Below are 21,814 nucleotides of genomic sequence, written 5' to 3'. Positions count from 1 at the left end.
ACGGGACAGGGAGATTCATGGAGGCGGGGCTCTAGCGGGTGATTGACGGGGGCAGGAGATTCATGGAGGCGGGGCTCTGGCGGGAGATTGATGGGGGCGGGGCTCTGGCGGGAGATTGACGGGACAGGGAGATTCATGGAGGCGGGGCTCTAGCGGGTGATTGACGGGGGCAGGAGATTCATGGAGGCGGGGCTCTGGCGGGAGATTGATGGGGGCGGGGCTCTGGCGGGAGATTGACGGGGGCGGGAGAATGATGGAGGCGGGGCTCTGGCGGGTGATTGACGGGGGCGGGAGATTGATGGGGCGGGGCTCTGGCAGGAGATTGATGGGGGCGGGGCTCTGGCGGGTGATTGATGGGGGCGGGAGAATGATGGGGGCGGGGCTCTGGCGGGTGATTGACGGGGCGGGAGATTGATGGGGCGGGACTCTGGCAGGAGATTGACGGGGCGGGGCTCTGGCGGGAGATTGACGGGGGCGGGAGATTCATGGCGGCGGGGCTCCGGCGGGAGATTGACAGGGGCGGGGCTCTGATGGGAGATTGATGGGGCGGGGCTTGGGGTGGGAGATTGACGGGCGGGTGATTGATGGGGCGGATGATTGACAGGTGCGGATGATTGATGGGGCGGATGATTGACAGGTGCGGATGATTGATGGGGCGGATGATTGACAGGTGCGGATGATTGATGGGGCGGGGCAACAAAACATCCGCTGAAGAACTCAGTGGGACGAGCAGCGTCTGTGGGACGAAGAATTTGTGAATGATTTCTGTCAAAACTTAGCGTCCGGAAATGGGCGGTGTTTGGGCGGGAGATTTATCGGGGGGGCAGGGGGCGGTGATTTGGGTGGGAACCAGTGATGCGGGAGGGAGCCTGTGCTCGGCGTCAAGGTTTTTGGCGCCAATGCACCAGTCGTTCCTGAGCCGGCCCGGGTGAGGAGTGGAGATGAGCCAGAAGGCGGTACCGAGAAGGAGCGGCGACTCAGCGGCGGCCAAGCCCACCGGCTCTGGCGCCAAACCCAAGGGCCGCCGGGGGGAAGGACGCGACCCGGAGCGGCGGCCGCGCCACAGCGGCGGTGCTGGTGTCGAAGACGACAGCTCCCACGGCGGCCCCGCAGACACCGGCGGGAAGAACAGGGGCAGAGGTGAAAGGAACGCCAGCTCCCGTAGATCTGCTGGCGACAAGGAAAACATTCCCGGCAGGGCTGCTCGTGTCAAGGACACCATTCCCGGCAGGGCTGCTGGCGACAAGGGAATCATTCCCGGCAGGGCTGCTGGCGACAAGGGAATCATTCCCGGCAGGGCTGCTGGCGACAAGGGAATCATTCCCGGCAGGGCTGCTGGCGACAAGGACACCATTCCCGGCAGGGCTGCTGGCGACGAGGGGAAGAATGCCAGCAGCGATGTGGGCAGTGGGACCAGCAGGGCTGCGGGCGCATCGAGAGATGCCGAGGACGGGACAGACATCAGAGCCCCGCGGACTGGCGGCAGTGAGGGAGCCGGAGACTTGGACAAATTGCTGAGGACTGTGCTCGGCAATCTGCGGATTAGGTCGGATGAGCGATCCAAAGCAGCGAGGCTGGTGAACCAGGTGGTGGACCATTTGTTGCGTTACATCAGCAAGGATCCTAATTTTGCATCTATTAAGAAGTTGCCAAGTGGTAGTTACTACGAAAAGGTGAAGGTGAGTAAGTTTGTCTGATGGTCTGAGCGCTGGAAATCACCTTTTTAGTGCGTTTGTCCTTTCCTCCCGCTGGGTGCTTTTACTTTCATATTCCGGCGCTCGGGTCGGTTTCATTTATTGTTCAGCCTCTCTGTCAGGTGAAAGAATGTTTGTTTTACAGACTTTCAGGAACTGAGAAGTTTTGGCTTTGGTTTCACTTTCACCTTATGAACCCGCCCGGGCAGTTGTGGGACTGGAGGTGGATAAATCTGTAGGATGTATTCCAGGTTGCTGTGGGGGGGTAGCGGGGAGATCGCTGGGGTTGTGGAGATTTTTACATCTTTGCTGATTACAGGTGAAGTACCAGAGGAACGGAGAGTAGCAAATGTGGTTCCTTTATTCAAGTAAGGCAGCAGGGATAAGCCAACTTCACAGACTTGTGAACTTCGGTGGGAAAAATTCTCAGTAACAGGATATACTTGCACTTGGAAAATGGATGGTTAGCAGGGCTTTGTTCATGGAAAATCCTGTTTCACTCATTTGATTGAATTTTTGAAGAGTATATTGGTGAGGGCAATGCAGTAGATATTGTCGACATGGACTTTAGTAAGGCTTTTGACAAGGTCCTGCATCATAAGCTGATCCAAAATGTTAAGAGTCTATGGGATTCGAGGTAAGATGGCAAACTGAATCCAGAATTGGCTTGGTTACAGGATGCAGAGGGTGTGGTGGAGGGGTACTTTTCTGATTGGAAAGCCATGACCAGTTTGAACCCAAGGATTGGTGCTGGGACCTTTTGATATTTATTGTGAATGTAAGAGGCATGACCAGTAAGTTTCCAGATGACATGAAAATTGGTGGTGTTGTGGATAGCAAGGAGGATTATCTTAGGCTACAGCATGATATTGATCAACTGGAAATTTGGATGGAGAAATGGCAGATGGAACTTAATCCTGACAAGGGAGAAATGATGCCTTTTGGAAGGTTCAGGTACAAGTATTACCTGAGGAAGGATATTCTCTTAATAACCATCTCAGTTTGGTGGTTCTCATCAATGGGCAATAATTGCTGGCTTTACCAGGGACATCCCCACCCCCTAAACAAATAAATTTTAAAAATACAGAAGCAGCAACAAATAGATATTAACCTGTGCTTCATCTCCTTTGCAAAAGCGTCATACAGTAGTTTGTTGCATGCTGCATCATTGTGCAGTGCTGGGGGGAGGAAAAATCATAGGGATAGGAGAACTCTCACTACCCCCCCCCCCCCAACCACTTCAAGCCAATTAAAGGTTGGAGAACATTAGACGATTAATGATGGGCATTGCATAATTTGTCTCGAGCTAAGGCATTGGGGAGAGTGGGCGGTCGAGGCAAGTGAACAATGGACCAGAATTTTGCAGAGGGAACTTTCCCTTCAGAAAGTGCAGAGGGGCGGTGTGGATGTAGTTGGTGAGATCAAATTGGAGGTGATGAACCAAATGATCCATTAAGGCAAAGACCTGTGGGGTGGAAGGTTTTCAGGGAGAAAATGATTTGTGAGATGAGCTTTGTTTTAACTTTATATTTCTGGCCTCTGCAGATTTCGGAACCAAATGAATTTGATATAATGATCACAGTCCCTGTTGGAAGAATCAAGTATACAGAGGCAGATTTTGAAGGTGCTTTCTACCAAGTTGAGTTTAAAAGATGTACAGGTGCCAACCCTCTTGTTCAGTTTGTTTCTAATGGAAAGCTATCAGCTGAAAAAATGCTTTGTCACCTCAGGAACCTCATAAAAGTGGCAGCAAGATCATTGCCAGGTCAGTCGGCAGATACATAATTTACACCTTACTTCACTGTAGGACAACTTCCACATGGTAATTGAATCAATTTTCTCTGGACTGTGGTTTGTTCTTGAAACATCCTTCTGATGACTGTCCTCCCGGTGACTTCATTGAAGAGCTTGGAAGTTTCATCTTGAAGGGTTGGTTGCAATTGTGGCAATCTGATCCATACCTCGAGAGGGGGAGGTGGGTTGTCGGTTGGTGTTTGGGGGGTCAATTCAGATGGTCTTGTTGTATCAGAGATTGTGGAGGAAAGCCAGGTAAATATGGTTGAGAGTTAAATCAGCCGTGGTCAGGTAGATGGTGGAGGGCACACTGGGGACTGAATTACCTCAACCTAGTCCATTATGGAGCCATAGAAAGAGACTGCATGGGGACAGGCCCTTTGGCCCACCATGTCTGCACCAACTATCAACCACCCATTTACACTAATCCTACATTAACCCATTTATTCTCCCTATATTCTCATTATCTCCCCCGCCCCAGATTCTACCACTGACCGAGACACTGGGGGCAATTCACAGTGGCCAATTAACCTATTAATCCGCATGTCTTTGGAGTGCGGGAAGAAACCCACGTCATTGGGAATGTGTAAACTCCACACAGACTGCACCTGAGATCAGAATTGAACCTGGTCTCTGGTGCTGTGAGGCAGTGGCTGTACTAGCTGCACCACTGTCCACAGTCCCTTAAGTCTTCCAAGAGGGACAGGGATCTGACCAGTGCTGTTATCGGTCACTTCACCACAGGTTTGCTTCTTCCCAGTGACCACAGTAGAGGAATCCTGGCATTGAGTAAGTTCACTTCATGTCTGGATCTTTTGTTATCAGGTCATGTAGTTGCAGTTATCTGCTGTAATCAAAGGTTAGAGAAATTTACTTCTTTCCCTGATTTTGTTTTTCCCACAGACTTCAATATAAAAGTGGAAAGGAAGAAATCGGGGAGTCCGGCTGTGACGCTTGAGATTGAGGGAGAATGTGTGCCAATCTCTCTAGACATAGTGTTAGCTCTGGAAGTGAAGACACAGAGCTGGCCACCAAGCACTACCGAAGGTCTGAAAATTGAAAAATGGTTGGGAAACAAGGTCAGAAGTGAATTCAGACGGGAGCCTTTTTACCTGGTGCCGAAACAGCAGCCACTTGAGAATGTACAAGGAGCCAAAACTGAATCTCAGGAAGGTGTGTTACAACATCCAATTTTTAAAAAATGCATTAGCAGAAAACGAAGCATGCCACATCCACAGTGGGGAAAATCTTAGTGAATATATATTCTTGTTCTGGAGTAGCGAATTGATTTATCGCAGTGACCAGTGATTGTGGCAATGGTATCTACCCCTCCTTGTCTTTCCTAGAGTATCCATGATTCCTGAGGTAGCTATCCACATTTCTTCATGACTCTCCAATGTCATTCCACTAACCAGTCATAGTTAGAGGATCCATAACATAAATCAAAATATAGTGGATGCTGGAGATTTGAAATAAAACCAGAAAATGCTGGAACTGTTCAGCAGGTCAGTTAACTGTGGAGAGAGAAACACAGGTAATGTTTTGAGTCAATGACCTATCGTCAGAGGTCTCCCAGACTGTTAGGCCTGAGTTTTTATTCAATTCTGCCATGTCTGAATTTGAAACTTGCAAGACAGATGAACAGTAGCATTAATTTTATGGTTTTATTGAGATTGATAACGTCTGCAGAAAGTATAATGCACAATGTTCTTACCACTATTACAAATAATTCAAACTGCTCAGTTCAGAGATCCCCAACTAAGCAGATACTACTGCAACCCCAATTGTTGATTTCTCTTGCTCTTCATCCTCACCAATGTCATCGCACCAACCAGTCATAGTTAGAGAAAGCTCACCAGTGCCTCTACTTCCTCAGAAGGCTAAAGAAATCTGGCATGTCCCCTTTGATACTCACCAACTTTTATCGATGCACCATAGAAAGCATCCTATCTGGATGCATCACAGCTTCGAATGGCAACTGCTTTGCCCAGGACTGCAAAAAAACTAGAGAGTTGTGGACACAGCCCAGTGCATCACAGGAACCAGCCTCCCATCCATGGACTCTGTCTATACTTCTCATTGCCTGGTGAAGCAGCCAGCATAATGAAAGACCCCACCCACACGGGTCATTCTCTCTTCTCTCCTCTCCCATCAGGCAGAAGATACAGGAGCCTGAGGGTGCATACCATCAGGTTCAAGGAGAGCTTCTATCCCACGGTGATAAGACTATTGAACGGTTCCCTTATACAATAAGATGGACTCTTGACCTCACAATCTACCTTATGTCCTTGCACCTTATTGTCTACCTGCAATGCACTTCCCTGCAGCTGTGACACTTTAATCTGTACTCTATAATAGTTTTTACCCTGTACTACCTCAATGCACTCTGTACTAACTCACAAGATCACAAGACAAAGGAGCAGAAATAGGCTATTCAGTCCATCGAGTCTGCTCCATGAGCTAAACTAAACTATTCCTATCTATCCCCAATTTCTGGCCTTTTTCCCCATATCCCTCAATCTCCTCCTTAAACACCCCCAATGATCAGACCTCCACAGCTGTATGTGGCAAAGAATTCCATAAATCCACGACCCTCTGGCTAAAGAAATTTTTCCTCATTTCTGTTCTAAACGGGTACCCTCTAATTCTAAGACTGTGCCCTCTAGTCCTGGACTCACCCACCAAGGGAAATAGCTTAGCCACATCTACTCTGTCCAGTCCTTTCAACATTCGAAATGTTTCTGTGAGGTCCCCTCTCATTCTTCTGTACTCCAGTGAGTACAGTCCAAGAGCCGACAAACACTCATCGTATGTAAGCCCTTTCATTCCTGGAATCATCCTTGTAAATCTTCTCTGAACCCTCTCCAACATCAGTACATCCTTCCTAAGATAAGGGGCCCAAAACTGCACTCAATGTATCTGCACCATTGTAATGAATTGATCTGTACAAACGGAATGCAAGACAAGTTTTTCACTGTACCTCAGTACAAGTGACAATAACAAACCAATTCCAATACCAATCCTCATTATGCACTGCTCCTGATTGGTCACTGTGGTCCTGCCCCGTAGTGTTTTGATTGCACCCCATACCATCTCTACCTTCTGTCTCCTTTGTTATCTCATTACATAGGCCTGGATTGTTAGCTCCTTGGAAAGACCTGTTTCCAATAAATTCTTGAGGCATCAGTTAATCAGTCCATGTTGCCCATTAAAGGGAGGGAGTCATTGTCACCTGTTTAAAAAGAACAGAATCCACTGTGGTTCTGCTTACGACCCTTAAGATTCCACATCCACAAAGAATTTGAGCAAATTTGTCAAACTTAATTTCCTTTTCATGAAAACATGTTGACCAGGTTTGATTATATTCAGCTTTCCTAAATGATCAGTTATTTCTTCTTTGGTTATTAACTCTAGCATCTATTGTTGGCAAAGATGCTAAAACTAACTGCCCTGCACTTTCCACCTTCTATCTTCCTCCCCTTTTGAATAAGGGCATTACATTTTCCAATCTTCTGGTATCCTCCTGGAATTCAGCTAATTTTGAGAAATCTCAACCAAAGGGTCCACTATCTCCTCGGCCACTTCCTTTAAGACCCTCAAGTGCACGCCATCAGATCCTGGCGATTTGTCTGTCTTTAGCACTGTTACCCCTTGTGATTGGGATTTTTACCACTTCCGCCCTGTTATCTTAAAAATAGGCCATCTTTTATCTTGGGGATATTTGCGGCGTCCTCCACAGCAAAAACTGATGCAAAAAAAAATTGATTTAACATATCTGATATTCTTTCCTGTTAGTAATTCATGAGCCGCCTCCTCTTGAGGTCCCTGTCTTCTTTCTATTCATGTGACCATAGAAATTGTTAGTTCATTTTGATATTGCACACAAGTTTTCCCTCAAAATTAATTTTCTCACTACTTATGAGCATTTTAAGTCTTTCACTGCTGGATCTTAAAATCGTCCTCTGCCCTGCCCACCCAGCCCTCGTCACTTTGTGTGTCCTACTTTTTAATTTTCATCGTTGTTATTTCATGTCCGATGAAGGGTCTTCGACCTGAAATGTTAATTCTGTTCCTCTTTCCCAGATGTGGCCTAACCTTCTGAGTATTTCCAGCATTTTCTGGTCTTAGATTTCCAGAATCTTGCAGTTTTTTTTTGATTTTCATTAGTTCAGTAATTTGTTTTCCTCCCAATTAGCATTGTGGTTTCATTCATCATGGGAAAGCCTAATCTGAAAAACTTTTTTTCTCAGACCTAGAAGTAATGGGGTGGGGGGGGGGGGGGGTGGGAACTGTACTTTAATGAATGTTTAAGTTAATACTGAACAACAGTCTGATTTTTAACTTTGATTGTATAAAAGTAAAGTATTTCTTAACTATAGATAAATTAGCACTCTTCCGAGGGCTCAATTAATTTAAAACCATTTTGTAAGTTTGAATTTCAGCTTCAAGGCCTTGTATAGTCTCATTTTCCCCATAGTGGCCAAGGTCTCTATTGGTTAAAAGAATATATTAGAACAAAACTTGAATCTTTAGTTCAAAGTTTTTTTTTCCAGTACTGGATATACAAACTTAAAATTAATGCACTAACAAAAGCAAACCACTTCATACAATTCAGGAACATCAATCCATTGGTAATCAGTTTGGACTGTAAAGTCTGCTAACTTTCAAGGAACATCTGAGGGTGCAAGCTCATGAAGAATACATATGGTTCCAACCAGTTTAAAACAAAATCCAAAAATTGGCACGAGGAGCTCAGAATAATGTATGTGCCTAGAAATGAATACTTCCAACAGCAAACACAACTATAAGAACACAAAATGCTGGAGGAACTCAGCAGGTCAGGCAGCATCTGTGGAGGGAAATAAACAGTCAACGTTTCAGGCCGAGATTCTTCATCAGGACTGGAAGGAAAGAGGGCAAAGCCAGAATAAAAGGGTGAGGAGCACAGGCTGGCAGGTGATAGGTGAGTCCAGGTGAGGGGGGAAGATGTAAGAAGCTGGGAGGTGATGGGTAGAAGAGACAAAGGGCTGAAGCAGGTGGAATCTGATAGGAGAGGACAGTGGGCCATGGAATAAAGCGAAGTTCGTGCTCCTCCCCCTCCCCCACCTTATTCTGGCTTCTGCCCTCTTTCCTTCCAGTCCTGATGAAGGGTCTGAGCCCAAAACATTGACTGTCCATTTTCCTCTATAGATGCTGCCTGACCTGCTGAGTTCCTCCAGCATTTTGTCATACTCCAGATTTCCAGCATCTGCATTCTTGTGTCTCCAGAATACAACTATAAACATCAGTTTTGAACAAAATGGAGACTAATACTGGAAATGAAGAGCAGACATTTTTCACATGTTCAGATGCACTTTTTACACATCCTAAACCTAGATTCCCTTTTCATGCTAAGCATTCCATGCATCAACAGCTTCAGTGTCATTCATGTCTCTGGAATTAAACCACGCCTGACCTTTATCCCAACCCACCACCTGCCCCTCTCCCTAGTCGTTTCAACCAGTTAGAGGTGTAGAGTTATACTGCACAGAAACGGGCTCTTCGGTCCAATTCATTCATGCCAATCAAGATGTTTGTCTGAGCTAGTCCCGTTTGTCTGCGTTTATCCTATGTCCCTCTTAACCTTTTCAATCTATGTCCAAATGTCTTTCAAACATTGTAATTGTACCTGCCTCTGCAGGTTCCTCTGGCAGCTTGTTCCATACACACACCACCCTCTGTGTGGGGGGGAAAGTCACCTCTCAGGTCCCTTTTTAAATCTCTCCCATCTCACCTTCAATCTGTGCCCTCTAGATTTAGACTCCCCTACGCTGGGAAAAAGACCATGAATCTTCTGGTCCCAAAGAGTAGATTGCTGAAATCTGTGGAAAAGGTGGAATGGAAGGAGAATACATGCTCTCGTACCAATTTAAACATCAAACAAAAACTCTAAGATAATGTTAAGGCTTAATTATGTTTTGATGTACATGTGACTAATAAAGATACCTCCCCTCCCCTGGAAATAAATGCTCATAAGGCTTTTTTTTAGGCATGATACAAGCAAACTGTATTTAGGAAATTCTGCAGGTAGTGTTGCCAGCACTCAGTCCCTACTGCACTTAGGATCTGGTCCTTTTAGATTCTGGAGGGTTACTCCTTCCTCTTTTTGTAACATCTCAGGTGCTAAACCAAAGGGAACCACTTTCTTTTGCTGCTCCTTGTTGCAAACGTTGGATGTTCTGCTTCTAGAAGTGTCATCTCAGGCAATTGCCCGCGAGTCACTTGGTATTGTTTCCTGCAAACCCTTGGTCCACTGCTTAGAAACTGATCCTTTTCATTCTGCAATTTGTCGTGATTCCTCCATTCATGCTTTTGGTTCTGTGGGCTCATGGGCATCATTAAAGTGAATCCACTGTTGATGGATTCGGCCTTAACCTGTCCAAGGTATCAGAACTTGTCAAGGGACACCAAGCAGTACAATACAACGTTCCTTCAATAGTTTATTATACTTGCAAATACAATGCAAACATGACAAAGCAGGCACTGCAGATATATAAAATACTACAAATACAAAGGGCAACTCATAAAATGAATGCTGCAAATATTATGGAATCAGGGTCTCAGCCTTATTTGTAAATCTTTACATGGCATCGTCCTTCCTTTAAATTTAATATCTTCCATTCCCACAAGATGCCTGTGCTCCTCCAGATCATCTCCAGATTTAATTGTTCTGCCATCTCTTTTAAGATGCTCCTTAAGATATAGTTTTCAAGTGTTTGGCCATCTGGTCTACTGCCCTTTCCTACCAGATTGCCTCTTCTTCATCCCTTTGCCTCTTCTAGCTATCACCTCTCAGCTTATTACATCTTCTCCTTCTCCCCCACCCCCACCCACTACCTTCCCCCTCTCACCTGAACTCACCTATCCCCTGCCTATTTGTACTCCTCCCCTCCCCCCCACCTTATTCTGGCTTCTGCCCTCTTCCTTTCCAGTCCTGATGAAGGGTCTCTGCCTGAAACGTCGACTGTTTATTTCCCTCCATAGATGCTGCCTGACCTGCTGAGTTCCTCCAGCACTTTTTGTGTGTTGCTCCAGATTCCAGCATCTGCAGAATTTCTTGTGTTTCCCCTGTGCTGTTAAATCTCTTCATGTGGTTCCATTTCAAATTTTGTTTACTAACACTCCCATGAAATGCCTTAGGACATTTTGCTGTGTCTTTTTGCGTTACTGAGAATGTGTTGGGGGCAGCCTGCAAGTGTCGCCACTCTTCTGGTGCCAGCATAGCATGCCCACAGCTCCTAACCTGTACATCTTTTGGAATATGGGAGGAAACCGGAGCACCCGGAGGAAACCCACGCAGACACGGGGAGAACGTACAAACTCCTTACAGACAGTGGCAGGAATTGAAACTGGGTCGCTGACACTGTAATAGCGTTACACTAACCGCTACACTAGTGTGACGCTATACTGGACTCTATAGTGAAGCGAATGGTGGCAGAGGGACGACTGCCGAAAAGTGCGGTTAATAACGTTTGTTGAGATTTCAACTTCATTTTAATTTTGCAGAAATGTGGCGAATCTCATTCTCGCACATTGAGAAGAAGATAATCATGAACCATGGCAGCTCAAAGACTTGCTGTGAGAGTAATTCGCCTAAATGTTGCAGGTTTGTTTCATTGCTTGGACTGCACTGTGTAAAGTTGTGTTTGCTCCCATTTCCTAAATTTCCCTTTTCTCTATAGCTGAAGTACCAAGTCGTTTAACCAACAGGCGCCATACTGGATTTTTGATTTTCTCAGAATTAGTTGATGATTGCCAGCCTACTCAAACCGGGTTCTGTACCTTGTGCTGTTGAAGAGTAAGGGAGCTAAGAATGCCATCTTGGGTTATAGTCTCGTATTCTGCTGTCGTGTGATGATGTGGACATTGTGGGGTGTGCCTTTGGCCCTTTCTACAGTTGGGTGGCCTGTTGATACTTGCTACTTACATTGATCCCAGCTATTTTTCAAAAAAAAACACATGTTGGATGACAGACGAGAGCTTGTGGGTTCATCTGGCTTGTGATTCAGGGGAGGTGAACAAAAAATTAGCACATTGTACTGAAACTACTTTCATTTCTGTAGGAAATCCTGCCTGAAGCTTTTGAAAAACCTCATTCAGAAACTGAAGGAGAAGCATTGCCGCATATTGGCATGTGTCTGCTCATACCACGCAAAGACAACACTGCTCCATGCATGTGTCAAGTGGCCTAAAGATGACATGTGGCAGCTTGAAGACCTTGCTGACTGCTTTCTCCGGCTCTTGGCCAACTTCATTGAACATTTGAAAAGTGAAAACCTCCCTCATTTCTTCATCCCCTCCTACAATCTCTTTGACCCTCGAATATTTGATCCAAAAAGTAGAATTCGCCTGCTAGACTTCGTTAAGAAAGAGAGATCTAAAAACTTTCCCATCTTCGGGGTAAATCTGTCGTCACAGTGATTCAGCTTGAGATTTAAGAAGTGGCAGAACAAATTGAGGAGACTGTTTATTTAAAAAAAAGTATCCAATCTCATGAGCTTTATTAGGAGTGCACAAAAATGACGAGAACCTTTTTAAAATCCTGGTGAGGTTTTAGTTGAAATATTGTGTTGAATTTCAAGAAGCAAGTCAAGGCCTGTTTGAGGCTGCAGAGGTGATTTACCAGAATGATTGGAGGGAAGGATGACTTGGTTTTGTGAAGAAGTCTGCTGCCAGCAGGGATTAGTAACCAAGGGATTCTGATCTGAGGTAACTGGCAAAAGTACCCAAGGTGAGAAACGAAGAGTTTTGGGTTTACACGTGATAGGAGCTGAAACACACTGCCCGAAAGGATGATGGAAACAGATTCAATAGGGATGACTTATAGGATCTGTTACGAGCCAGGTTGCTACTTAGTGAGTGTCCTTTTAAGGCACCTGGACAGTGTTGTGTGTGTGTGTGGTGTTATCTGACTACTGGGAGTGAACTATAACTGGAGCATACTGGCAGTTGCATAGACAAACAGACAGAGAGAGAGAGTGTGTGTGTGTTGGGAACACTGACTGCCAGTGTCTCTGTGCAAGCCCTGATCCATTTGTCCCTCTGCAAGCTCAGTTCACCTCATTGAAATGTCACAGTTTCCACCTTTTATTCAAGTTGCTGAGTCATGACATAGTTTCAGGCTCTGCTGCTATTTCCCTACAAGTTTCCATTCACAATATAAAAATACTTGCTTGCTTCTATTTATTGTAAATCTTGGGTTTATGGTTGGAAATGAAACCAAACTGACTGAAGTGCAGTTCTCCAGTTAGTAAGTGAAAGAATACGCAAGATCTACTTTGGATTCACCAGAATATGTTTGTTATACTTTGTTTAAAAAGACAACCAAACAGAGGGAAAAGACAATTTGACCAAATTGACTCTTGGGATGATTAAAATTCAACTGTTACTTGGCCTAAATCTGATTTCAACCTTTTCAAACACTTGATTAAAATTTATTCAAAGGACACCTTTATTTAAAAAGTCTCTATCAATAACTGATAATGAATAATTGAAATTGACTTTGCATCAGTTCATATGTGAGCCACTGCATTAACAAATGATTCCAGCTTGGGAAGGAAAATGAATAACTATGCTAGACCTGCTAATTCCTTAACCTTGCTCCTTTTTGACTCACTACCACACAAGTTTGAACGCCAGTTCAAAGCTTAAACAAATACAATATATTCTCAGACCTGAAGAGAATGAAAGGTTTTTGTTTGTGAAATTTGCCTATACACTGACTGACTGTAGGTTATTAAAACTTGAGGACTGAATCCTGTCGAATATGTGCCTGGATCTAATGTGGTCTCATTTAGCACTTCATGCTTTAACAACTATACTTCTGCAGACTTTTTGTTTTACATATATACTGTAACTTCCACCATTTTCCCTCTCAACTGATGTGGCATTTCACTGAATTATTGACGCAGTAACCCCACCAGGTTCACTTCTGTCCTACCCGGCCACTGGTGAGGTGAGCTAACCCAGCCATACATTTGCTATGCTAGGAAGCCCCAGGATTGCACAAAGAAGTGGGCCATGACTTCATCCACCAGAAAAGTGTTGGGATAAGGAGGAAATGGCGTGTTGGCTAGAGAGCTGGAGCTAAGACCCAAACTTCAACCGCAAACCCCCACCCCACTTCTGGTGACTGTCCAGAGCAATACATTGGGCCTGGGCTCATGTCAGGTTTGGGATCAATCAGACCCAGTTGAAACTTTTGGGGTTTAAGTCTGGATCCACAACCAACAAGTGCCCTGTACTGGTGGTTATGGGCCTTTATGACAGAACATTTAAGAGAGAGAACATTCTCTTTAAGAGAACATTTCACACTTCCTTGAGAGCAAGGTATGAACAGCTGATTTTCTTTTTAAAAAGAGCACTTGGCTTTTATGTATTTTTCCTGCAAGCTTGAGAAATAAATCACACAACTTGTGAATGGCTCTCAAAAGTGGTTTGGATTGTAAATCCAGTCCAACACTTGCAGTGGCGCAGCAGGTGGAGCCACTGCTTCAAAGTTCCAGGGACACGGGTTGAATCCTGACCTCAGTGCAGCCTGTGTGGAGTTTGCACATTCTCCCTGTGATTGTGTGGGTTTCCTCTGGGTGCTCCAGTTCCCTCCCGTGAGCCAAAGATGTATGGGCTGGTAGGTTAATTGGTCGCTATAAATTACTCCTGGTGTGCATTCTGAGGGGAATTGATGGCAGTGTGGGGAGAATAAAATAGTAAGATGGGTAAGATTGGTATAAATGTGTGATTGATGGTTGGCACAGACTGCATGGGCTGTATGGCCTGTTTCCCAGTTGTATGATCCACAACTCTACAACTAAACCGGATCAAAGAGTTATATTGACTTAGATGCTGCCTTTTGGAGGTAACTTTACATCAAGTCTGTCAGCTCTCAGAGTGCTTTGGGATCTCTCCTGTCCATTTCAAAATAAGGGGTAGTTGTACCCAGTGCCCTAGCCTAACCTCAGTAAGAACGTTACTGAGCAATGGTTACACAGCACTCTGTTGGACCTTGCTGTGCATGAATTGGCTGCTGCATTTCCTACAATACCTTAGTGCCTATGCTTCAGAGATTCTTTGGCTATGGGGAACTTAAGAACACCCAAAATCATAAAGGGTACTCCCTATAAACAGTGCAAAATATATTGAGAGATAAATTTTGTCTATCTAATTAAAGTTGTCTTAAGGAAGGTGAAAAACCCAGATATTGCAGAAGACAAAGTGCCAGTGTCGTTGATGTGCACTTTCAATTCCCTTTAATGCTCAAACAGGCAGCAATAACTCACAAATTTAAGTCTAACATTTGCAACAAATACAGAAGGGGAAGTTGGGAAAGTACTTGAAGCAGAATTTAACAACCAGCTTGCTAAGCAGTACTTCCTTCACAGAATGTCAGAGAATGCACCAGAAGGTTCCGGGTAAAAAATCTTGTTCTATTCCTGTGAATGACAGTTGGCTATCTGATGATAAATTTCAGGCTTGGGCCCCACCTTAACAATTACTGAACAGATGGTTCAGTGGTAATATGCCCACCCCCAGAGCCAGCACTTCAGTGTTGAAATGAGGGAGTGGGATTTACACACTTTAGACAATAACACGAGGTCTTCCCCAAAGCACAACATGAGGCCTTGGTCAAAAGCATCACTGGTTCCTCCAGACTCTACATCCATAATGTGATTTACCAAAGAATGTTTGAGCTGTATATTCAGTTTGTTGTGCTATTATGCTATATTATGAAATCCAAATAGGAGGCTCCTGAACCTTAGGTACAACATATATACATTGACAAGTACATTTAATACTGGGACTGATTCTATGTTTATTCATCTTTGAATAACGTACAATGAAATTTACAGAAAATTAACATCAACATTGAGGGACGGCAAACTCTGCCATGGAGTGGAACTACACTCACCCCTTCTGCCAAAGTGCAGCCTCAGTAGAAAATAACATGTTGTTTACAAAAAAGAAATAAAAATAGGAATCATCTAAAGAAAATGCTTTCATTTAGTGTGCAGTGTTCAGTACTTTGGGTAAGGGTCTGGGCAGGAACTTGCATTTTCCAGGCACTGTAGAATTCAGGTTTTATTTTTCCATTATAATAGATTATGGGCTCATCACTTCAGTTTCTCTGTAAAGATAAAAATGTATAAATTATCCCATAGTTTGGCTTTTAAGCAACTGAAACTCCTTTGGCTCAACTGCTTGCTTTTAATACTGACTATCATTTGGAGTCATTTTCAAGGAAAATAATCTGAGGATCTTTGTTTTCCAATTTATTCCTCCCACTGAGAGACACATCTTTCCCAGTGCAAGATGGAGCCTGTTCACTGCCTGATTGCCACCTGGGGCTTGTGCCAATGCAACCTGGAACATCATTCCCTTCCAGTCTGATAACCTTGTGAATGGGAGCTGAGCAGTATGAAGGACTGCAAGTTCATGGGATGAGTCAGAAGTACGTGTTCCCGAACTAATGCGCTGTTGTCACACACGTTTATATAGAAATGCCTCTAAGATATTTCTTCAAGGTGGGATCTGGAAGAATAGAACATAGAACATAACAGCACAGTACAGGCCCTTCGGCCCATGATGTTGTGCTGACCTTGTAGCCTACTCTAAGATCTATCTAACCCTTCCCTCCCACATAGCCCTCCATTTTTCTATCATCCATGTGCTTATCTAAGAATCTCTTGAATGTCCCTAATGCAAGATATCTTTATCAGTCACATGTACATTGAAACACACAGTGAAATGCATCTTTTGCGTGGAGTGTTCTGGGGACAGACTGCAAGTGTCGCCACGCTTCCGGCGCCAACAATAGCATGCCCACAACTTCCTAACCTGTACGTCTTTGGAATGTGGGAGGAAACTGGAACACCCGGAGGAAACTCACGCAGACACACGGGGAGAACGTACAAACTCCTCACAGACAGCGGCCGAAATTGAACCCGGGTCACTGGCGCTATAATAGTGTTATGCTAACCGCTACACTACCCTGCCTGCCCGGCATCTGCCTCTACCAGCACCCCTGGCTGTGCGTTCCACACACCCACCACTCTGTGTAAAAAAAGAAACTTACCTCTGATAGCCCTCCTGTACTTTCCTCCAATCACCTTAAAATTATGCCCCCTCGTGTTAGCCATTTCCACCCCGGGGAAAAAGTCTCTGACTGTCCACTTGATCTATGCCTCTTATCACCTTGTACACCTCTAATAGGTCATCTCTTGATAGGTATGAAAGTTCAGTTTCCTGAGGGGATCACTGGACACAAAATAGAAAACTGGCAGCTCTGCTCGTTACTGACCCATGAGAATATGTCACTCTGGGAAAGCCGCCCAAACTAATCTCGATCCCATAGCTTTCACATAATCCCTTCAGCTGTGGCAACCCCAAAATGATCACAGAATCGTACACACTAAAAACCTGGAGAAGTAGACTGCTTCCTTAAGTTCTGCCATTAACTGGAATATTTCTCCAATTCAAGCTCAAACCTGTTTGATTCTAACCATAGTATAAAGAGTGCGCAAAAACAGAAAATGTCAGAAACACTCAGAAGGTCAGGCAGTATCTGTGGAAAGTGAAGCAGTTAACTTTCCCAGTTCTGATGTAGGATCACAGACTGGAAACACTGGCTATTTCTCTCTTCAGATGTTGCTTGACCTACTGAGTTTTTCCAGCATTTTACTGCTTTTCTTTCAGATTTCCAGAATCGGCAGTTTTTTTTATTTGATTTTCAAAGACCTGTGCATACTTTGTAAAACAACTAATTACACCTTTGAGAAAATGCTTTGCATGCAGGGTTTTTGCCAGCTTGAAATTTCCACACACACTTTGTTACAGTTTATTTTGTAGCTTTCTCCTCCAAGTGCAAATGCCACTCTCATCGTTTCTAAAGTAACTTGGTCAGAGACTGCCACTAATAGTTATCAATGACAAAGGAATTTAAATATCTAATCAAGGAATATCCTCATTTGTAAAGATACATTAACACAGAACAAGTACAATCATGATTTGCTGATCTTACTTTGTTCCAGCCTCTCCTGCCTCGCCCCTGGTCTCTGCGCCCCTCATTATAGGGGGCTGCCAGCTGCTGTTCGTACTCCTTCTTCATTTTGTTCTGTTCATACCTTTTGGCCATCATCAGCAACTCTTCAGGAACTGGCTGCACGTGAGAAGCACACGTATCGAGTTATATAACTGAACAGGATTGTGGTGATGAAGCAACAGAACTGCCTCACACTGCTGACAGAGACAGACAGACACGACTGCAGACAGCTTACTGTGTGGAATCAGGCCGTTCATTCTAACTGATCTGTATGTGTTTATGCTCCACACCTCTCCCGTACCACTTCGTCTAATCCTTTCAGTAAACTTTTTGTTCTTCCTGTTTTTATTTCAACTATTAATCATGGCAGCAAGGTCCCAGTGTCGAGTCAAAATTTATGTTCATTGGATTTATTAATTGTCGTACGTTTATGGCTGCAGCTTTGGTTTCCCTCATAAATGGAACCGTATTAGAACATAGAACAGTACAGCACAGAACAGGCCCTTCGGCCCACAATGTTGTGCCAACATAGCTATTCCCTCCTACCAACAGAATGCCCATATCCCTCCATTTTCCTCTCATTCATGTGCCCATCCAAGCCCCTCTTAAAAGCCCCCAATGAATTTGCCTCCATTATTTGCTCCCTATCAGGCAACGCATTCCAGGCATCCACCACTCTCAGTAAAACAAAACACCCCTCACATCTGTTCTGAACCTACCTCCTCTCACGTTAAATGCATGCCCTCTGGTATTGGATCACTCATAATGGGAAAAAGATATTGCTTGTCCTACCTAGCTATGCCCCTCATAATTTTATACACTTCCAACAGATCACCCCTCAGCCTCCGCTGCTCCAGAGAAAAGAGCCCAAGTTTGTCCAGCCTCTCCTGATAGCACATGCCCTCTAATCCAGGCAGCATCCTAGTAAACCTCCTCTGCACCCTCTCTAAAGCCTCGACATCCTTCCTATAGTGAGGTGACCAGAATTGCACGCAATACTCTAAATGCAGCCTAACCAGAGTTCTATAGAGATGCATCATAACTTCTTGACTCCTGTACTCAATACACCGATTACTGAAAGCAAGCATTCCATGAGCCTTCTTAACCACCCTGTCTACCTGTGTAGCCACTTTCAATGAGCCATGGACTTGCACCCCAAGGTCTCTCTGCTCTTCAACACTGTTAAGGGTCTTGCCCTTAAGAGTGCACTGCCTCTTGACATTAGTCCTACCAAGGTGCAACTCCTCACATTTATCTGGGTTAAACTCCATCTGTCACTTCTCTGCCCACATCTGCAGCTGATCTATATCACGCTGTATCCATCGCCAGTCTTCTACACTATTCACAACTCCACCAATCTTGGTATCGTCTGCAAAAATCTTGGTATTCTGCAAATCTAACCAACCAAATCCTTTCATAATCTCAATGTCCTGTGTCAGGTCACCCCTCAGCCTTCCCTAGTGCCCCAGACGTTTAATCCTTCAGGTGCATGTCTTCAAACGTGTCTTGTAACGCTGGATACATCCAATTCAGGTCATCATGAGCGAACGCAGTTTATCTATTGACTGAAACATTGGATTGGATGATGTTGAGGAACGGCACAGTCCCAGCTGAAAGGTTTTCCTTCAGCTGTTCACCTTATGAAAGATGGGGTGCAGAAGCTGTGTTGGAAGTAGATCTCCCTTTTAAGCTTTTCAGCAATAAGCTGGTACATCACTTCATCCTAACTCTTCACACAGCAACTGGTGCTCAGCTTACATTGACATAGGAGCAGAATTAGGCCATTCAGCCCATTGAATCTGCTCTGCCATTCGAACATGGCTGATTTATTTTTCCCTCTCAACCCCATTCTCCTGCCTTCTCCCTGTAACCTTCGGTGCCCTTACTAAACAAAGCCCCTTCACCTATTCCTTCTGATGGGACAGGAAAGCAGGCCAAATTGATCACCGAATCACCGACGTGCAATGCCAACAGAACTACGGAAATATACCTGACTCGCTCGTTCCAGAATTACAACCAACTCGGCAGCAAATCTCCAGTCGCTCCTTGTAACGAGAGTTATAGCTTGCCCCTTACGACTGAAAAGAGAACAGAGCACAGTTCAAACAAAAGTGAATCCCCAACATCCTGAGGATCTGGATTAAGCAGTGGGAACTGTACGGCACTGAAAGGAAGCTTACAACTTGCCCGGTCGTGAAAAGTGGAGAAGACAAGTGGTTGTTCCTTCCCCTGGTCATAGGGACAATGGGCTGGTGTTTCCACACCGACAACCCATGGGAATTAGCTGGTTCTAAACACGAGGCAAGTGAAAGATCGGGCCACCGACCATAAGGGTTAGAGTGGTACTTAGGTGGTGAAGTTGCTTAAATATCTGAGCACGATTCAAAACAGCACCAGTGATGTGAAAGGATTAATGACAGACTGAGGTTCAAGCTGTCATCAGGATGAAAGACTAGAGCGCCAGTATGAAGCAGTTTAAAGTTGGCTGAAGGACTCTGGAGTTAATCATTTTCCCTCCAGCTGTTTTTAAAGAGTCTGGGCCAATTTTATATTCACCAGTTGCAGAACCAGTTGAGGTCTATGATATACCTTTATGATTTCCATGATCTACCGTCATCTATCCATGACATGACAAAGACTACAAGGCTCGAATGGATGGGAATGGGTCACTGGAAGAAGCCAATAAGCAGAGAACAGGAATTGCCCACACTGGTCAGAGATGGCAGTTATTTCAAAACTGCCTAAATTTGCAGATCTAAGCGTGGATAAACTCAGAGCAGACATGTGGCCGACCCAGTTTAACAGAGCAATATAAAAAGTAAAAGGTATTTGTTATTAAGCATCAGCCTGACTTGTTCACTTTATTGGACGTCGGTACAGGATAACTTAAGTCAAATACCTGGGATCACCAACGTTTTGGGAATCAATCTTGAATTCTATACCTAGTACTGAGTTGCAGGGATGGGCTGGTGGGGCAGGGGGAGGCACAAGCAATGTCTTTCTGCTACAATACTTACAGAATAGAGGAGCAATAAGGACGGCAGCACACAGCAGTGAGTGACAGGATGCACAACTGACTGACAGGTAGAGAGGATGGAATGAGGCATGACTCAGCGATGCACCTTGTGCCCACTCCAGCACAAAGCTGTACCTACCCTGCTCTACCAGTCCGCCCGATCCTGTGCACGTACTCTTCTATGTTGCGAGGGAAGTCGAAATTGAACACGTGTGTGATATCGTGCACATCGAGGCCACGTGAAGCAAGATCTGTGGCAATAAGAATCCGAACTCTCCCTGTGGGGAAGAGGTGCTCTTAGTTACCTTGAAGAGATTGGCACCAAATACATTTCAGATAACTCCTCCGTCCCTCCCTCCCTCCCCACCACACACACTGGACTCAGTCCTTGACCCTTCCATCCCAGTCCAGACCCAGACACCTACACACCGTTATGGATTCAGTCTCTCCTCATGCCCATCCCTTTCCCCCACCTTCTCTCTGAACTTGGTTCCCTGTGGACACAGTGATCTGACAGGTCACTGATGCTTTGCTGATGTGGCATCAGCAGCTCATCAGCTTCTTGGGACTGATTAGGAGATGGGAGAGCATTTCCCCAGTTGCTGGATCCCCACAGCTTCTCCACACACTGGCTTGCACCTTATCCTAAACATTCCCACGAGGAAGCAGGAGCTTTTTACCCTCAACACCAATGGTACCAGTTCATTTAATATGCAAAGTTCTATGTGACCACATTCAACAACTTGTGAGAGATATAGAACATGGAACAGTACAGCACAGTATGGGCCCTTCGGCCCACGATGTTGTGCCGACCTATATAAATCTACTCCACAATCAATCTAACCCTTCCCTCCTACACAGCCCATAACCTCCACTTTTCTTACATCCATGTGCCTATCCAAGAGTCTTTCAAATGTCCTTATTGTATCCCCCTCTACCACCTCTCCCAGCAGTGCGTTCCAGGCAATCAACACTCTGTGTAAAAAAAAAACCTACCTGACATCTCCCCTAAACTTTCCTCCACTCACCTTAAACAGACGTCCTCTGGTATTGGCCATTGTTGTCCTGGGAAAAACACCTTTTTAACCACCCTATCAACTCACGTGGCAACTTTGAGGGATCTATGGACTTGGACCCCAAGATCCCTTTGTTCCTCCACACTTAAGAATCCTGCCATTAACCTTGTTCTCCGCCTTCATTCATTCTTCCAAAGTGTATCACTTCACACTTTTCTGG

The 21,814-nt window shown here is 44.9% G+C and overlaps 2 protein-coding genes across 2 annotated transcripts in view; one reads left to right on the top strand and one right to left on the bottom strand.

Annotated features, from left to right (window-relative positions):
- The first annotated feature begins 865 nt into the window (after nucleotides 1-865).
- On the top strand, nucleotides 866-11,948 carry LOC127574900 (cyclic GMP-AMP synthase-like). Its single transcript, XM_052024393.1, has 5 exons — nucleotides 866-1,679; nucleotides 3,240-3,459; nucleotides 4,392-4,661; nucleotides 11,034-11,133; nucleotides 11,591-11,948. Exons 1-5 carry the CDS (start codon nucleotides 942-944, stop codon nucleotides 11,946-11,948), a joined length of 1,686 nt encoding a protein of 561 aa, XP_051880353.1. The 5' UTR covers nucleotides 866-941.
- A 3,576-nt stretch (nucleotides 11,949-15,524) lies between these two features.
- Nucleotides 15,525-21,814, bottom strand: part of ddx43 (DEAD (Asp-Glu-Ala-Asp) box polypeptide 43) — a 57,790-nt gene continuing 51,500 nt past the window's right edge. The window contains exons 14-17 of the mRNA XM_052024845.1: nucleotides 20,718-20,856; nucleotides 19,553-19,640; nucleotides 17,542-17,679; nucleotides 15,525-15,648 (exon numbers count right to left, since the gene is read on the bottom strand). Of these exons, the coding sequence (XP_051880805.1) occupies nucleotides 15,640-15,648; nucleotides 17,542-17,679; nucleotides 19,553-19,640; nucleotides 20,718-20,856 (374 nt within the window). The 3' untranslated portion in view covers nucleotides 15,525-15,639. The remainder of the gene's footprint in view (nucleotides 15,649-17,541; nucleotides 17,680-19,552; nucleotides 19,641-20,717; nucleotides 20,857-21,814) is intronic.

The sequence above is a fragment of the Pristis pectinata genome, chromosome 10, assembly GCF_009764475.1.
Source record: "Pristis pectinata isolate sPriPec2 chromosome 10, sPriPec2.1.pri, whole genome shotgun sequence".
In the NCBI taxonomy this organism is placed as follows: domain Eukaryota; kingdom Metazoa; phylum Chordata; class Chondrichthyes; order Rhinopristiformes; family Pristidae; genus Pristis; species Pristis pectinata.
The sequence above is the reverse complement of the archived record's forward strand: the minus strand, read 5'-3'. Positions and strand labels throughout refer to the sequence as shown.

Excerpts from the sequence above, each read along its gene's own strand:
- LOC127574900 (XM_052024393.1), top strand. The coding sequence starts at position 942 with ATGAGCCAGAAGGCGGTACCGAGAAGGAGCGGCGACTCAGCGGCGGCC. Across the intron at positions 1,680-3,239 it reads GTTACTACGAAAAGGTGAAG|ATTTCGGAACCAAATGAATT; the intron begins GTGAGTAAGTTT and ends TGGCCTCTGCAG. Across the intron at positions 4,662-11,033 it reads CAAAACTGAATCTCAGGAAG|AAATGTGGCGAATCTCATTC; the intron begins GTGTGTTACAAC and ends TTAATTTTGCAG.